Raw genomic sequence first — 18,008 nt, 5'->3', positions numbered from 1 at the left:
GCACCGGGAGCTGTCCATTGTTTAATTTCAGCACCGGGAGCTGTCCAGTGTTTAATTTCAGAACCGGGAGCTGTCCAGAGTTTCATTTCAGCACCGGGAGCTGTCCAGTGTTTCATTTCGGCACCCGGAGCTGTCCAGAGTTTCGCTACTACAAAGACAAGACACACACTATACAAGAAGGACCTACTTTGCCCTGCTCCATCCTTGGAGGGTTTTGAGAACGTAAAGAGACTTATGTCTACTTATATTTAATCAGAAATATGGAAAACTACCGTAGGCCAATGCAGAGAAACATTTAGAACAACATGTCACTTGATAGTCTATCCTTAGATTGATGATAGGTTCTTGGTTTACTGATGATGACAATTTCTATGCATTTGATGTATTACCTTCAATACCTTGTATTGTTCTTGCTTACTGTAAATCGCTCTGGATTAAAACCGATTCTGGGCGGGAACCCCTTTTGGTGTTTTAAGCATTATGTTATGCTTTAGCTATTGAAAAATAGCAGATCTACAAGCTCAGAGTGCCGCGCTACGAGCTTGTAGGTCTGCTATTTTTAGAAATATCTTGGAAAACGTGGCACAAATCTTTGAATATATATTCTTTCAGAGCGAACATTTAAAAATGTTTGCTTATTGACAAATCTTTGCTTCTATGGGAGGTCGCTGGAACAACATATTTTCAGATGGGGGTCGGCGGCCAAATACATATATTTTTGGGGGTCCTTGACATGAAAATGTTTGAGAACGACATAGGGTTTTTCAGAAAACTGTCAGGATTTTGAAGACATTTGTAGAATCGTCCTCAGGTCTAAATGGGTTAAGAGCACTTGCCAAGTGTCTAAATTGTAAATTGTAACAAGAAGTGTGGCAGAACGAGAGAGACATGTCTCAAGGCTTTTTTTTCGTGTTTTCTCCAGCTTTTATCTTAGTCTCCGCAGACGGTCACCCTGCACCAAGACCGACCGACCGACCGCCGCGATGCTTTCGGCCGAGCAGGCCGCCAAGATCTACCACACCAACTACGTGCGCAACGCGCGCGCCGTGGGCGTGGTGTGGATCGTGTTCACCATCATCTTCTCGGTGATCACCATGGTGGTGTTCATCCAGCCCTACTGGATCGGAGACAGCGTCAACACGCTGCAGGCCGGATACTTCGGCCTCTTCCACTACTGCATCGGCAACGCGCTCACCTCCGAGCTCACCTGCAAGGGCAGCATGTTCGACTCAAGGTTTGTAATTTTGTGATCGTATTTGTTTTCTCATTCTATTTTTTATGTTTTTATTATTTACTGCGGAATTAATTAATCACAATCCCGTCGTTCCATTTCACGAAAATCCAGTGCGACTGCATTTTTTTTTTGCGGTGACGTCACCGATCATACTCTGTCCGATATGGAAACCCAGTAAGTCTTAAAACGTAGAACTTAAAAACGCAAATGAACCCATTTAGACCTGAGAACGATTCTACAAAATGTCTTCTAAATCCTGACAGCTTTCTGAAAACCCTATGTTTCTATATCAGTGGTTCTCACAGGGTTAAACCCTATGTTTCTATGTCAGTGGTTCTCACAGGGTTAAACCCTATGTTTCTATATCAGTGGTTCTCACAGGGTTAAACCCTATGTTTCTATGTCAGTGGTTCACAAACCTGTTCATGTCAAGGACCCCCAGAATTATATGTAATTGGCCGCCGACCCACATCTGAAAATATGTGTTCCAGGGACCCCCCAGAAGCAAAGATTTGAGTTAAAAATGTTCACTCTGAAAGAATATATATTCAAAGATTTGCGCCACATTTTCACGATTTTACAAAAAATAGCAGACCTACAAGCTCATAGCGCGGCACTCGGTGCCGCGCTATGAGCTTGTAGATCTGCTATTTTTCAACAGCTAAAGCATAACATAATGCTTAAAACACCAAAAGGGGTTCCTGCCACAATGAAAACATAACTCTACTCGTGTGACTGCATGGTGAACGGGAGGGGAAGGGTTTTTAACTAATAACCACTTTGCCTTCAGCTCCATCCCGTCCGGCGCCTTCAAGACGGCCATGATGTTTGTGGGCGTGTCCATGCTGCTGGTCCTGAGCAGCATCGGCTCCATCAGCCTCTTCTTCTTCTCCAACGCCGGCAGTGTCTACAAGATCTGTGCCTGGCAGCAGCTGGCCTCTGGTGAGTCTATAGATCTGTGCTTGGCAGCAGCTGGCCTCTGGTGAGTCTATAGATCTGTGCCTGGCAGCAGCTGGCCTCTGGTGAGTCTATAGATCTGTGCCTGGCAGCAGCTGGCCTCTGGTGAGTCTATAGATCTGTGCCTGGCAGCAGCTGGCCTCTGGTGAGTCTATAGATCTGTGCTTGGCAGCAGCTGGCCTCTGGTGAGTCTATAGATCTGTGCCTGGCAGCAGCTGGCCTCTGGTGAGTCTATAGATCTGTGCCTGGCAGCAGCTGGCCTCTGGTGAGTCTATAGATCTGTGCCTGGCAGCAGCTGGCCTCTGGTGAGTCTATAGATCTGTGCTTGGCAGCAGCTGGCCTCTGGTGAGTCTATAGATCTGTGCCTGGCAGCAGCTGGCCTCTGGTGAGTCTATAGATCTGTGCTTGGCAGCAGCTGGCCTCTGGTGAGTCTATAGATCTGTGCTTGGCAGCAGCTGGCCTCTGGTGAGTCTATAGATCTGTGCTTGGCAGCAGCTGGCCTCTGGTGAGTCTATAGATCTGTGCCTGGCAGCAGCTGGCCTCTGGTGAGTCTATAGATCTGTGCCTGGCAGCAGCTGGCCTCTGGTGAGTCTATAGATCTGTGCCTGGCAGCAGCTGGCCTCTGGTGAGTCTATAGATCTGTGCTTGGCAGCAGCTGGCCTCTGGTGAGTCTATAGATCTGTGCCTGGCAGCAGCTGGCCTCTGGTGAGTCTATAGATCTGTGCCTGGCAGCAGCTGGCCTCTGGTGAGTCTATAGATCTGTGCCTGGCAGCAGCTGGCCTCTGGTGAGTCTATAGATCTGTGCCTGGCAGCAGCTGGCCTCTGGTGAGTCTATAGATCTGTGCCTGGCAGCAGCTGGCCTCTGGTGAGTCTATAGATCTGTGCTTGGCAGCAGCTGGCCTCTGGTGAGTCTATAGATCTGTGCCTGGCAGCAGCTGGCCTCTGGTGAGTCTATAGATCTGTGCTTGGCAGCAGCTGGCCTCTGGTGAGTCTATAGATCTGTGCCTGGCAGCAGCTGGCCTCTGGTGAGTCTATAGATCTGTGCCTGGCAGCAGCTGGCCTCTGGTGAGTCTATAGATCTGTGCCTGGCAGCAGCTGGCCTCTGGTGAGTCTATAGATCTGTGCTTGGCAGCAGCTGGCCTCTGGTGAGTCTATAGATCTGTGCCTGGCAGCAGCTGGCCTCTGGTGAGTCTATAGATCTGTGCCTGGCAGCAGCTGGCCTCTGGTGAGTCTATAGATCTGTGCCTGGCAGCAGCTGGCCTCTGGTGAGTCTATAGATCTGTGCTTGGCAGCAGCTGGCCTCTGGTGAGTCTATATATCTGTGCCTGGCAGCAGCTGGCCTCTGGTGAGTCTATAGATCTGTGCCTGGCAGCAGCTGGCCTCTGGTGAGTCTATAGATCTGTGCTTGGCAGCAGCTGGCCTCTGGTGAGTCTATAGATCTGTGCCTGGCAGCAGCTGGCCTCTGGTGAGTCTATAGATCTGTGCCTGGCAGCAGCTGGCCTCTGGTGAGTCTATAGATCTGTGCTTGGCAGCAGCTGGCCTCTGGTGAGTCTATAGATCTGTGCCTGGCAGCAGCTGGCCTCTGGTGAGTCTATAGATCTGTGCCTGGCAGCAGCTGGCCTCTGGTGAGTCTATAGATCTGTGCCTGGCAGCAGCTGGCCTCTGGTGAGTCTATAGATCTGTGCCTGGCAGCAGCTGGCCTCTGGTGAGTCTATAGATCTGTGCCTGGCAGCAGCTGGCCTCTGGTGAGTCTATAGATCTGTGCCTGGCAGCAGCTGGCCTCTGGTGAGTCTATAGATCTGTGCTTGGCAGCAGCTGGCCTCTGGTGAGTCTATAGATCTGTGCCTGGCAGCAGCTGGCCTCTGGTGAGTCTATAGATCTGTGCCTGGCAGCAGCTGGCCTCTGGTGAGTCTATAGATCTGTGCCTGGCAGCAGCTGGCCTCTGGTGAGTCTATAGATCTGTGCCTGGCAGCAGCTGGCCTCTGGTGAGTCTATAGATCTGTGCTTGGCAGCAGCTGGCCTCTGGTGAGGGTGGCAATGATCCCAGTTGTGTTATGCCAGTGAATGGAAGGTTAAACATTCATGTTATGCCAGTGAATGGAAGGTTAAACAAGTGATACCAGTTCAGTTCAGTTTCATCCCTTCCTTATCCCTCAATTCGTTACTCAATTTTCAACACCGCGTTTCCCAGTTAGGTGAAAAGGACAATTTGCGCTCGCATGCATGTTGCAATGCACCCCCGGGACCCCCCTCCCTCCACCCAGGAACTAGCTGATCTACAAGCCCACATGCACCCCCCGGGACCCCCCCCCCCCCCTCCACCCAGGAACTAGCTGATCTACAAGCCCTCATGCACCCCCCGGGCCCCCCCTCCCTCCACCCAGGAACTAGCTGATCTACAAGCCCTCATGCACCCCCCCGGGACCCCCCTCCCTCCCCTTAGGAACTAGCTGATCTACAAGCCCTCATGCACCCCCCCGGGACCCCCCTCCCTCCCCTTAGGAACGAGCTGATCTACAAGCCCTCATGCACGTTACATGAGCTTGTAAATAAGTCGTCTACTTTCTCCATACTATAGTCGATAAATAAACCACGATGCTGAATGGGTGAAAGTGAGACCAGGTTGCCAGATGCCTTGTTAAGAGAGAGTGAGAGTTCACGTTTCAGCTGCAGTGTAACCTGATATAGTTCTAACATGGCAGGTAAGCCGAGGAATACCTGGCAACCCTGCAGAGTCAATAATGAATGAGGATTTAAGCTACAGTGGAGTGTGTGTCAGCTGTTGGGACCCCGCCCCCCCCCCCCTCCCTGCCATTTTCAAAATATACATACATTTGTTAACTTGTAACGGGACATTCTGCACGATGAGTACTTTCTACTTTTGCTACTTTAAGTCCATTTTGATGCCGATACTTTTGTACTTTTATTCAAGTAAATGCTGAATTCCGAGTATTTCTATATTGCAGTATTATTACTTTATTACTTTAAAAATAGCAGATCTACAAGCTCGTAGCGCAGCACTCGGTGCCGCGCTATGAGCTTGTAGATCTGCTATTTTTTTAAAAGTCTTGAGAATGTGCCGCAAATCTTTAAATATATATTCTTTCCGACCGAGCGTTCTCAAATCTCAAATCTTTGCTTCTGGGAGGGTCCCTGGAACTTCATATTTTCAGATGGGGTCCGGCGGCCAATTACATATAATTTTTGGAGTCCTTGACATGAAATAGTTTGAGCAAAACTGATATAGAAACTGTAGAATCTGGTCTCAGTCCTAAATGGGTTTACGTCAGTCAAGTCAAGTCAATTTTATGTATAGAGCACATTTAAAAACAGCCAAGGCTGACCAAAGTGCTGCACACCAAGAGAAAAACACATTTTCATTATGCTTTAACTCATCCATCGCCACTAGGGGGCGCCAAAAGGCCCTGACCGCCACCATATATCTTTTATTTTATTTTATATTTTTTTCAAAAAAAAAAGTATTTTTTTAGTTTTTTTACCATGTAATAAAACACGAAAAACACGTCCTTGGCGCTCCAGGACATCATGAAAAAGAAGTTAAATAAGTCCTTGGCGATGGATGAGTTTTAAGTAGCATGTGACATGTCAAACTTTTTTGACATGGGTTTGACATGATGCTGAATCCATTCCAAGCATTCGTTTTGCACGAAAACACTCCTTGGACTAAATTCGGCCATAGCCACTTGCCCAAATGTGCCCAAATGTGCTGACCTCATCACATTTGTGATGACGGCTATGGCCAATTTTAGGTGAAGGAGTGTTTTTTGTGCAAAACTAATGCTTGCAATGGATTCAGAATCATGAAAACTCCCTAGTTTGACATGTCACATGTTACTTAAAGTATAATGAAATTTGGAAAATGTTGCCTTATGTTGGTTGATAATGGTACCCCGACTTTCAGCAGCTGTAACAAAGTTTCCCAAGGGAGTTGGGTTGGAACACCTTTATATGTGATAGTAGACACCTTTATGAACACATCTGTGGGAGTTGGGTTGGAACACCTTTATATGTGATAGTAGACACCTTTATGAACACATCTGTGGGAGTTGGGTTGGAACACCTTTATATGTGATAGTAGACACCTTTATGAACACATCTGTGGGAGTTGGGTTGGAACACCTTTATATGTGATAGTAGACACCTTTATGAACACATCTGTGGGAGTTGGGTTGGAACACATTTATATGTGATAGTAGACACCTTTATGAACACATCTGTGGGAGTTGGGTTGGAACACCTTTATATGTGATAGTAGACACCTTTATGAACACATCTGTGAAGAAAGCTAGTGGTAAGCATTTCTTTTACAGATTTGCCAAACACATTTAGCTAATTTTCCCTTGTTATCTCTCCCACCAGCCACCTGCATGGTGATTGGCTGTCTGATCTACCCCGACGGCTGGGACTCGGAGCCGGTGAAGCGCATGTGTGGCAACCGCACGGACAAGTACACGCTGGGCAACTGCACGGTGCGCTGGGCCTACATCCTGGCCATCGTCAGCATCATGGACTCCCTCATCCTCTCCTTCCTGGCCTTCAGCCTGGGGAACCGCCAGGACCAGCTGCTGCCAGAGGACTTCCAGACCGAGGACAAGAAAGGTACACCTTTCCCCAAACAGTTGGGTCGGGACTTGGCCACCCCATTCGACCGGTATCTCTGTATTGAAGAGGCGAAATCATCCGTTATCACACCTTTCAATAGGGCCAATATGGCCATACTGGCATACTCACTGTTTCAGTATGTCATTATCACCGATTGTGACGGGTGATAATGTCACTGATGTCAATGACGGAGGCGCGCCGTGTCTGGTGACCTTGAGCCACGCGAGGCACCACCGAGCGAGGCGCTAGCCGAGCGTTGCGACGGCCACCAGACACAACTCAGCGCCGTCCGAGTTACGTCCCGATAGGCAGAGAATAGTATATATTAGTAGCCCCTAGTTTCCATGCGCCGACAATAGAGTTGGAAATTACACGTTCAGCCACGGGTGAGTATGCCAGTATGGCCATATTGGCCCTATTGAAAGGTGCTGATAACGGATGATTTCGCCTATTCAATACAGAGATAATGGTCGAATCCGCTGACTTAGCCTCGGTCCCAGGCTTACTTATCTGCTCAAAGAAAAGCCTGGTCACAACGTAAGGCAGAGGAGCATAAAGTAAAGCCTGGTCACAACGTAAGGCAGAGAAGCATAAAGTAAAGCCTGGTCACAACGTAAGGCAGAGAAGCTATCGGCGGATGTATCCTCCGGAACATCCGTCAGATGTATTTCCCCCGGATACTATATTTTCCCGACCAATCACAACACTTGTTTCATTCGCAGAGAATGTAAACTGAGTTGTAAAGCATCAACGTCATTTCTTCCGCTAAAATCCTGCAACTTCCGCCCAAACAAATGATACGTTTTTACAGCGTCTTGCCCAGGGTGGTCGGGACTATATGGGGATGTCCCGATCATGTTTCTTTTTGCTCCTGGTTCGATTCCGAATCCGATCGTTTGATTTTCAGTATTCTGTCGATACCAATTTTCCCCAAACCGATATTTATATTTTTTTTATAGAACACGTTTATGCCATATCACAATCGTACAATATCCACAATCACAGACAATATCCAGCCTAATATCATGATGACATAATATTGATACTAAGGACGTCCCGATCACGTTTTTTGGCTCCCGATCCGATTCCGATCATTAAGAACATGACGTGATCGGCCCCGATTTCCGATCAGGCGATCGGATCAGGACAACCGTAGTCGGAACCCATTTGTGGGTCGATTTGCATGTTGGGTCCGTTTACTTTGTGTCCTACACATGTTGTTAATTATTAGTTCAAAAACTTCTTTCTAAAACCATTTCTAGTAAATCAAATATTGTCATGAATTAAAAAAAACATGCAATGATCTTTTTTTCAGTCATTTCATGAAGAAATCAAAGATAAAACAAGAAATTCTATTAATTAGAAAACAAACGTTTAAAAAAAGTAGTAGTAGTCTACAAGCTCACAGCACGAACAAACGTCTTATTGGCATGCCTGTGAGGCGGTTAAGAATTAGGTTTTAGCGTAACTTTAGTGCCAATCATCACCATAAAGCACATCCTCGAGTGTAATTTTGCGATTATACAACAGTTACCTTAAAAAAAAACACAAAGATATTCGATTGAAATTCATACTTTTAACCCATTTAGGCCTGACGTCGAAATAAAAAAAACGTTCGCTCTGAAAGAATATTATATTCAAAGATTTGTGCCGCATTTTTATGATTTTTCAAAAATAGCAGAACTACAAGCTCGTAGCGCGCCACTCGGTGGCGCGCTACGAGCTTGTAGATCTGCTATTTTTCAATAGCTAAAGTGTAACATAATGCTTAGTTAAAACACCAAAAGGGGTTCCCGCCCAGAATGCCAGATTTGCGTCGTGGTAAACTGCCAGCCTCGCCACTCGGCCGGCTCTGCTCTGCGAGACTCCGTCTCGTCTTCTGATTGGGTGTGCCACTGTGCTGGTGTGAAGCACGGGTATAGATGAGATGGCTATTTCAACCAATCAGACTGCTCCCTCGAAACTACCCGTTGTATAACTAATGTTTTATATGTCTTCCCATTGCAGAAGAAGCCTAACTCCGTGACAACAGCTGAAGACGTGACGACCTGTCATCACGTCATTTCCAGATGTTCCTGTGCTCAAAACACCTCTTTTTAGCCTATAGTGGAGTCAACATAACCTGACTCCGCCAGATGGGGCAGCAGAGAGTACACTGGGTTCCCCCGGGTATTTGTTGACGAAATAGTCAGTATATTTAGTCTTAGTCATCATAGCTTAGTTTTCATTTTCATTTAGTTTCCGTCGGTAGTTGGACGGAAATCTTTCGTCTTAGTTTTAGTCGACGAAAACAACACTCATGGCCCAAAGGGGACTTTGGATGAAGTCACGTATTATCCTCACTTTGTTTGTTTTTTCACTTATTTTTATCCTTGATTTTACTTAATTTAAATTATTCTTTCTTGCAACCTTCAATGTACAGTAACTGTGTATTTGTATGAATTTCTTGTGGGGGGTGGGGGGGGGGGGGGGTTGAACCCATTTTGGGCGGGAACCCCTTTCGGTGTTAGCATTATGTTATAATTTAGCTATTGAAAAATAGCAGATCTACAACCTCGTAGCGCGCCACCGAGTGGCGCGCTATGAGCTTGTAGGTCTGCTATTTTATTTTTAATCGAAGAACGACTGACATAGAAACATAGCTTTTTCAGAAAACTGTCAGGATGTAGAAGATTTTTAGAATCTGATGTCAGGTCAAAATGGGTTAAAATGTATTGTTTTGTATGCCTTTGTGTAATTGACCAAATGTACGCAATCTGAAAAATACAAATAAAGAAACAAAAAAACACTGAAATAGTCCATCCATGGCTGAGCAAATCTAGTTAAAGCATATTTATAATACATCACATTTTGAAAAAATGTTTATTTTTGTTCACTACAGAAAGATTTTATCATTTGTTTTTTTTTAAATGGGGGGGGGGGGGGGGGGGGATGACATGATCCGGACCGTAGAAAAATAGCAAGCAGTGTGAATTGGCGGAGAGAGGGGGGGGGGGGGGCATCATCATCATTACATCATTAGTACAATCTATAGCAGACGTTCCCAAGCGTTTTAGCTTGTGACCCAAAAGATAAATTAGACGTTTTTGCCCGGGACCCGAACTAGTGACAATAGCAGATCTGAAGAAGGGACGCCTTGTGAGCTTGTAGATCGGATATTGTCACTATTCTTAAACATTTGTTTCCCTTTGATTTCTCCATGAAATTACAGAGAAAAAAAATAATTTTGCTTTTAATTCATGAACATTTCTGCTTTTTTTTGGGTCATGTCATTTGAAAATGTTTTGAAATAATTAAAAACAAAATTGTAGAAACTTTTTTTAGGGACGCATAAAAATGGGTCACGACCCAGTGTTTGGGAACCCAGCGATCTATTATTGGATACTTTACCAAATAAAGCTCAACATGTCACTGCCTGGCTGTGTGGCAACATTATGAAAATAAGCTTTTCCTGCCCATTTTGGGCAGGAACCCCTTTTGGAGTTATGTTATAGCTATTGCAAAATAGCAGATCTACAAGCTCGTAGCGCGCCTTGTAGGTCTGCTATTTTTGAAAAATCGAAGAACGACTGACATAGAAACATAGCTTTTTCAGAAAACTGTCAGGATGTAGAAGACATTTTTAATCTGATCTCAGGTGTAGCAGAGAGAGAGAGAGAGAGAGAGAGAGAGGGATAGAGAGAGAGAGGGAGGGATAGAGAGAGAGAGAGAGAGAGAGAGGGAGGGGGGGAGAGAGAGAGAGAGATATAGAGATAGAGATAGCGAGAGGGAGAGGGAGAGAGAGAGAGGGAGGGAGGGGGAGAGAGAGAGGGAGGGGGAGAGAGAGAGAGGGAGGGAGGGGGGGAGAGAGAGAGAGAGAGATATAGAGAGAGAGAGAGAGAGAGAGAGAGATGCTGGTTCCATGCGTGTGGAACCAGCATGGGTCTACAGCCAGGGAGGACGCATGCGTGTGGAACCAGCATGGGTCTTCAGCCAGGGAGGACGCATGCGTGTGGAACCAGCATGGGTCTTCAGCCAGGGAGGACGCATGCGTGTGGAACCAGCATGGGTCTTCAGCCAGGGAGGACGCATGCGTGTGGAACCAGCATGGGTCTTCAGCCAGGGAGGACGCATGCGTGTGGAACCAGCATGGGTCTTCAGCCAGGGAGGACGCATGCGTGTGGAACCAGCATGGGTCTTCAGCCAGGGAGGACGCATGCGTGTGGAACCAGCATGGGTCTTCAGCCAGGGAGGACGCATGCGTGTGGAACCAGCATGGGTCTTCAGCCAGGGAGGACGCATGCGTGTGGAACCAGCATGGGTCTTCAGCCAGGGAGGACGCATGGGTGTGGAACCAGCATGGGTCTTCAGCCAGGGAGGACGCATGCGTGTGGAACCAGCATGGGTCTTCAGCCAGAGAGGACGCATGGGTGTGGAACCAGCATGGGTCTTCAGCCAGGGAGGACGCATGCGTGTGGAACCAGCATGGGTCTTCAGCCAGGGAGGACGCATGCGTGTGGAACCAGCATGGGTCTTCAGCCAGGGAGGACGCATGGGTGTGGAACCAGCATGGGTCTTCAGCCAGGGAGGACGCATGCGTGTGGAACCAGCATGGGTCTTCAGCCAGGAGGACGCATGCGTGTGGAACCAGCATGGGTCTTCAGCCAGGGAGGACGCATGCGTGTGGAACCAGCATGGGTCTTCAGGCAAGGAGGACGCATGCGTGTGGAACCAGCATGGGTCTTCAGCCAGGGAGGACGCATGCGTGTGGAACCAGCATGGGTCTTCAGCCAGGGAGGACGCATGCGTGTGGAACCAGCATGGGTCTTCAGCCAGGGAGGACGCATGCGTGTGGAACCAGCATGGGTCTTCAGCCAGGGAGGACGCATGCGTGTGGAACCAGCATGGGTCTTCAGCCAGGGAGGACGCATGCGTGTGGAACCAGCATGGGTCTTCAGCCAGGGAGGACGCATGCGTGTGGAACCAGCATGGGTCTTCAGCCAGGGAGGACGCATGCGTGTGGAACCAGCATGGGTCTTCAGCCAGGGAGGACGCATGGGTGTGGAACCAGCATGGGTCTTCAGCCAGGGAGGACGCATGCGTGTGGAACCAGCATGGGTCTTCAGCCAGGGAGGACGCATGCGTGTGGAACCAGCATGGGTCTTCAGCCAGGGAGGACGCATGCGTGTGGAACCAGCATGGGTCTTCAGCCAGGGAGGACGCATGCGTGTGGAACCAGCATGGGTCTTCAGCCAGGGAGGACGCATGCGTGTGGAACCAGCATGGGTCTTCAGCCAGGAGGACGCATGGGTGTGGAACCAGCATGGGTCTTCAGCCAGTGAGGACGCATGGGTGTGGAACCAGCATGGGTCTTCAGCCAGGAGGACGCATGGGTGTGGAACCAGCATGGGTCTTCAGCCAGGGAGGACGCATGGGTGTGGAACCAGCATGGGTCTTCAGCCAGGGAGGACGCATGCGTGTGGAACCAGCATGGGTCTTCAGCCAAGGAGGACGCATGCGTGTGGAACCAGCATGGGTCTTCAGCCAGGGAGGACGCATGGGTGTGGAACCAGCATGGGTCTTCAGCCAGGGAGGACGCATGCGTGTGGAACCAGCATGGGTCTTCAGCCAGGAGGACGCATGCGTGTGGAACCAGCATGGGTCTTCAGCCAGGAGGACGCATGGGTGTGGAACCAGCATGGGTCTTCAGCCAGGGAGGACGCATGGGTGTGGAACCAGCATGGGTCTTCAGCCAGGGAGGACGCATGCGTGTGGAACCAGCATGGGTCTTCAGCCAAGGAGGACGCATGCGTGTGGAACCAGCATGGGTCTTCAGCCAGGGAGGACGCATGCGTGTGGAACCAGCATGGGTCTTCAGCCAGGGAGGACGCATGCGTGTGGAACCAGCATGGGTCTTCAGCCAGGGAGGACGCATGCGTGTGGAACGGACTCTCATCCTGGTTACGTCTGGATCTTAGAGTATATATGAATAGAGACGTCACCCGAGTTCTCCTCCCATCCACTTGCATTAAGTTGCTCAAAAGCGCATGAGGCGATTTCACTCCTCCTTCCTTGTAGGAACAGAGTGCATTCTGGGATTGATTGGGCCCAAACACATGAACGCGCCGCCATTGCACTGAAAACGCGTTCACGTGTCATCATGAACGTGCGCAATGATAGTCTACGGACCAGCGCGTTCATGTGTTTGGCCCAGCGCTGCAATACCAAATTCGGCCACTATGTCCATTGCGCCTCAGGGTTTCCTCCGGGTGCCGTCTCTATTCATATATACTCTAAACCTTAGAGTCTAAGGTCTGGATCCGGTTTTTGGATCACCCAACCCCCCTATTAAAGGAGAATGCCATACTAGTAGGCTTTCTTACCTTTATTTGTAGTTGTTACGTCCTCAACAAAGAGGTCCAGGTGTTATTTGGTGCAAAAGTGCATTATTGGCTATTTCCCCTAATATAAGCCTTCAATGGGGGTTGGGTTTTTGTGCTAATTCGCTTATTTCCATCAAAATAAGTAGTAAAGTGTCCCGCTTGGGATACTATTTACATTATTAAGAGAGGATATATACACAAAAAAAATATTTTTGAGCGATGGAAATAAGCGAATTAGCACAACACCCCAATGCCCCATCAATTTCGATGGAATTCAACGCAATCATTGAGGGCTTATATTAGGGGAAATAGCCAATAATGCGCTTTTGCACAAAATAACACCTGGACCTCTTTGGTGGGGACGTAACAACTACAAATAACACCTGGACCTCTTTGGTGGGGACGTAACAACTACAAATAACACCTGGACCTCTTTGTTGGGGACGTAACAACTACAAATAACACCTGGACCTCTTTTGTGGGGACGTAACAACTACAAATAACACCTGGACCTCTTTGTTGGGGACGTAACAACTACAAACAACACCTGGACCTCTTTGTTGGGGACGTAACAACTACAAATAACACCTGGACCTCTTTGTTGGGGACGTAACAACTACAAATAACACCTGGACCTCTTTGTTGGGGACGTAACAACTACAAATAACACCTGGACCTCTTTGGTGGGGACGTAACAACTACAAATAACACCTGGACCTCTTTGTTGGGGACGTAACAACTACAAATAACACCTGGACCTCTTTGTTGGGGACGTAACAACTACAAATAACACCTGGACCTCTTTGGTGGGGACGTAACAACTACAAATAACACCTGGACCTCTTTGGTGGGGACGTAACAACTACAAATAACACCTGGACCTCTTTGTTGGGGACGTAACAACTACAAATAAAGGTAAGAAAGCCTTCTAGTATGGAATTCTCCTTTAATGTTATTCACATTATATTGTGCCATGTAAGTCTTTGAAGACAGGGTGGGTAGAACATACAATGATGATGATATTATTAAAAACAAAGAAAACAAAGCTCATGTTAGGCCGGTGGCCGACTGCGACGGGCAAGTACAGGTCTAGTTATTAAAAATAAAGAAGAAAAGCTCATGTTTTTGCCCCCCCCCCTCAGAAAAGAGTTAAGATGTATTTGTGTCCTTCACAGTCTCTCTCTCTCTGCAAAGCTAAATGATAGTGTGGACAAATGGGCAGGCGTAGAAAGGAAGTATAGGATCATATATAATATATCTATAGATGGTAAGAGAGACGGTTGGGCCAACATGCATTACGTACCAGTAGGACAACACCGCATTACTCCCTCCAAGCCAGACATTAGCCCATTCTGGGCGGGAACCCCTTTGTGTTTTAAGCATTATGTTATGCTTTAGCTATTGAAAAATAGCAGATCTACAAGCTCATAGCGCGCCACCGAGTGGCGCGCTACGAGCTTGTAGGTCTGCTATTTTTTTAAAATCTTAGAACGACTGACATAGAAACATAGCTTTTTCAGAAAAGTGTCAGGATGTAGAAGACATTTTTATAATCTGATCTCAGGTCAGCATGGGTTAAAGAGAGCCCAAATAGCCCCAACGTGGTACCATCATGACAGTCGGGTGAAAATACATTTCATTTTATTCACCGAGACATCTAAAAAAAAAACGTTGGTTTAGTGTGCTTTGCTTTACCCCCAATAAGACAGAATGTCGTCGATTGACGAAATTTACCTCGACTCAAGTCCGGTACTATAATCTGACATGGGAATCAGATCAGGGACCGGAAGTCATACTAAAATATAGAAAGAAAGAGAGCTAAAGAAAATGAAGAAAAAGAGCGAATAAGTCCAATCCTGCTTATAGTAAACAAAGGAATCAATAGAATTCCCCTGATAACATCCTTCTATTACCAGTGGTATCCTGAACCAGGACACACGTTCAGCAGCCAGTCTCTTGTGTGTCTGTGTGTCTGTGTGTGTGTGTGTGTGTGTGCGTGCGCGTATGTGTGCATGTGCATCTTCCGAGCGCCATGCCGATGCTGGGCGAATACTTGCAGGCACGAGACAAGGAGACAAGCGCCTCCGCCACACGTCTCTCGTGGGACTCGACGACAGGTCCGTTGTTCGTTTACATCATAAAGGTTTTCACACATCCAGTATCCATGGGGTTGGCGTAGCGTCGCATGTTATCTTCTTAACAACCTGAGGGGGGCGGTGGTACGTGGTATAGGTGTGACGGGGGGGTACAGTACTTTGTGTGTGTGTGTGTGTGTTTTTAGGAGCCCAGCCAGGGGTGGTTGAGGCACTGTGCGGCCGTGGCTCTCCTCTCGGACACCAGGTCCAACATGGGCAGCAGGAAGGTGCTGAAGCACGCCGCCTCCTCCCGCGCCCACTCGTACTTCTCCGTCAGGACGTCCGCCAGACCCCAGGGCTTTAGCTTGGTGATGTGTCGCAGCTCACCTGCAGGGCGGCGGCAGAGCGGAGACAAAGCAAACGAAACAACAAATGACTCTCGGTCACATCATTAACAGGTTGGCGGCCCATGACGGAGATGTCCGTCCGGGTACTTAGTATGGTCTGGTGCCCGAGACCGAGATTGATAAAAAAACGACGGAGATTAATGATATCAAAACCGGTCGCATCGTTCCACAGCCTAGGAGCGCTTCGTCCTGGGCGATCGGGGTGTTAAGACATGTAAATCCTTTGACTCCTTCAAAAGGGCACCTATACGGACGGCTGCAATTCGAAACTGGACCCCGCAAAATTTGAATCCCCCCCCCCTCACTTTATTTTTATTTTTTACCTCCTTTATGATGATTTCCTGTTTTTGGCTATATAGAAGTGTATATTTGTACGATTAATTTATTTGTATGATGAATTGAAAATGGTGGACCCTGTTGTAAACAAGTGTAATGCCGTCCACAGTCTTTGTAGTGAGTTGAAATGTACTGTAATTCTGCAAACTGTTAATAAATACTTCAATGAATTTCCATATGTAAAGCAACGTTGGGAAAGAAAGTGCTCTATAAATCTGAGCTAAGGGACCAAGAAGTCACAAAGTGACTTTGGTCACTTATTGTTTTTGTGTCTTGACCTCTGACCTTTAGATTACCCGCCATTTTGAATTATATGAAATGTATATATATGTATATATGTTTATATGTTAAAATGTATCTGCTCCCAGGCTCTTTGATCAAAATGCATGAAAACTTCTACACGTGAACTTTGGACCTATACGGACAAATAATCGCAGCACGAAAATTGCTATTTTGTGAAACTACTTTTTCTGCACCTAATACCTACATGAAGCGTCATTTGCTTATTACACTTTACAGTATGGTAGAGCAGGGGTTCTCAACCCGTGGGTCGCGACCCCTCGGGGGGTCGCCAAATTATTTTAGGGGGTCCCCAAATTATTTTTTAAAAAAAAAGAAAGAAAAGATTTTTTTTTTTCACGATTTTTCAAAAATAGCAGATCTACAAGCTCATAGCGCGCCACTCGGTGGCGCGCTATGAGCTTGTAGATCTGCTATTTTTAAATAGCTAAATTATAACAATGATTAAAACACCAAAAGGGGTTCCCGCCCAAAATGGTTTAAGGTTATTGTAGCAGTCAATTTATATTGGGGGTCGGGAGGGGGCGGGGCGGGGGTCCCGAGACGTTGCCAAAGCATTTTCGGGGGTCCCCGGCCAAAGACGTTGAGAACCCCTGTGGTAGAGGGTCATGCCAAATAGGCCTGTAACCAGTCTTACTCCAATTGGTCAAAGGGGGGCGCTATGGCAATTATTTGAAAATGAAACCTTTGAACAGTCACAACTCATGCCTCGTTTGGCCAAAATTCATGGTACTGGTTTCCACATGTTCCTTGACTCATGGGGAACACCTCTGTCACTTTGACAAGTAAGCTCCACCCTCAGATTTTCCGCCATTTTGAGCAGTTTGAAGAATGCTTATACCTGATTTTCTGCCTGTTTTTTTGAGCAATTTGCGTGAAACATTCTACACACAATGTATGGACCATTATCTGAAATTCCAGTTGAAGAGAACTTTATACGTGAAAACATGTTCTAACACACTGTAGTAATGGATAATGACATGCCCAAAACGAGGACACACATGATTGTTATCAAACACTGAATGATTTTCCTGTTTACATTGTAGTGACTGATTGTCTCCGTGTAGCTCAGTCAGTAGAGCTCTCGCCCTTTGACCACAAGGTTGTGTGTTCAAATCCCGATGCCGACACCTCAGCTCTTCAGTCTTATTTGTGCATATTGGGCCTCATGCGCCAACCGTTCTTAAGAAGTTCTTAAGAGGAAATTTGTTCTTAGACCCACTTAGGAAGTTTTTAAGAAGGTTTTGGGATCCCTCAATCTTTTCTTAGCTGTGATTTGTTCGTAGGTAAGAACATAATTTACGCACACTGTGGAGCACTCTTAGGGTGCCTTTTTCGTTCTTAAGTGCAATCTGAAAACATAAAGGGAAAACAGCGCCATCTGCATGATGCTCAAAGTTTGGTCTGAGGACCTCAAGGGGTCCTTGAGGAAGTTCCAGGCAGTCCACAGCAAAATATGGAACATTTTACCACTTTAATCCCATTTTATACTTTGGAAATAGCCAATCTACAAGCTCACAAACGCGTCCCATTACTGCCCATTTTGAGCTTGTAGATCGGCTATTTTCGAAACATTTTGATAAATCTTTGATAAATCTTTTCATATGGGGGTCTGCAGAATGCATGTCAATTTGGGGTTCCTGGACATGAAAATGTTTGAGAACCACTGGTTTAGAGTTTACAACCCAACCCAAACAAACGCACCATACCCACC

The 18,008-nt window shown here is 47.2% G+C and overlaps 2 protein-coding genes across 3 annotated transcripts in view; one reads left to right on the top strand and one right to left on the bottom strand.

Moving 5' to 3' along the window:
- Positions 1–983: 983 nt before the first annotated feature.
- Positions 984–8,832, top strand: lhfpl5a (LHFPL tetraspan subfamily member 5a; the record flags this gene model as incomplete). Its single annotated transcript, XM_079509001.1, has 4 exons — positions 984–1,234; positions 2,025–2,176; positions 6,572–6,811; positions 8,822–8,832. 4 exons carry the CDS (start codon positions 984–986, stop codon positions 8,830–8,832), a joined length of 654 nt encoding a protein of 217 aa, XP_079365127.1.
- Positions 8,833–14,701: 5,869 nt separating this feature from the next.
- srpk1b (SRSF protein kinase 1b) overlaps positions 14,702–18,008 on the bottom strand; it is a 63,342-nt gene continuing 60,035 nt past the window's right edge. For both annotated transcript variants that reach the window (XM_079508805.1, XM_079508806.1), the window contains one exon: positions 14,702–15,638. In XM_079508805.1, coding sequence (XP_079364931.1) covers positions 15,454–15,638 — 185 coding nt within the window. In that variant the 3' untranslated portion in view covers positions 14,702–15,453. The remainder of the gene's footprint in view (positions 15,639–18,008) is intronic.

This window comes from Electrona antarctica (assembly GCF_951216825.1).
Source record: "Electrona antarctica genome assembly, chromosome: 8".
Taxonomy (NCBI): domain Eukaryota; kingdom Metazoa; phylum Chordata; class Actinopteri; order Myctophiformes; family Myctophidae; genus Electrona; species Electrona antarctica.
This window is presented reverse-complemented; position numbering and strand designations above follow the sequence as displayed.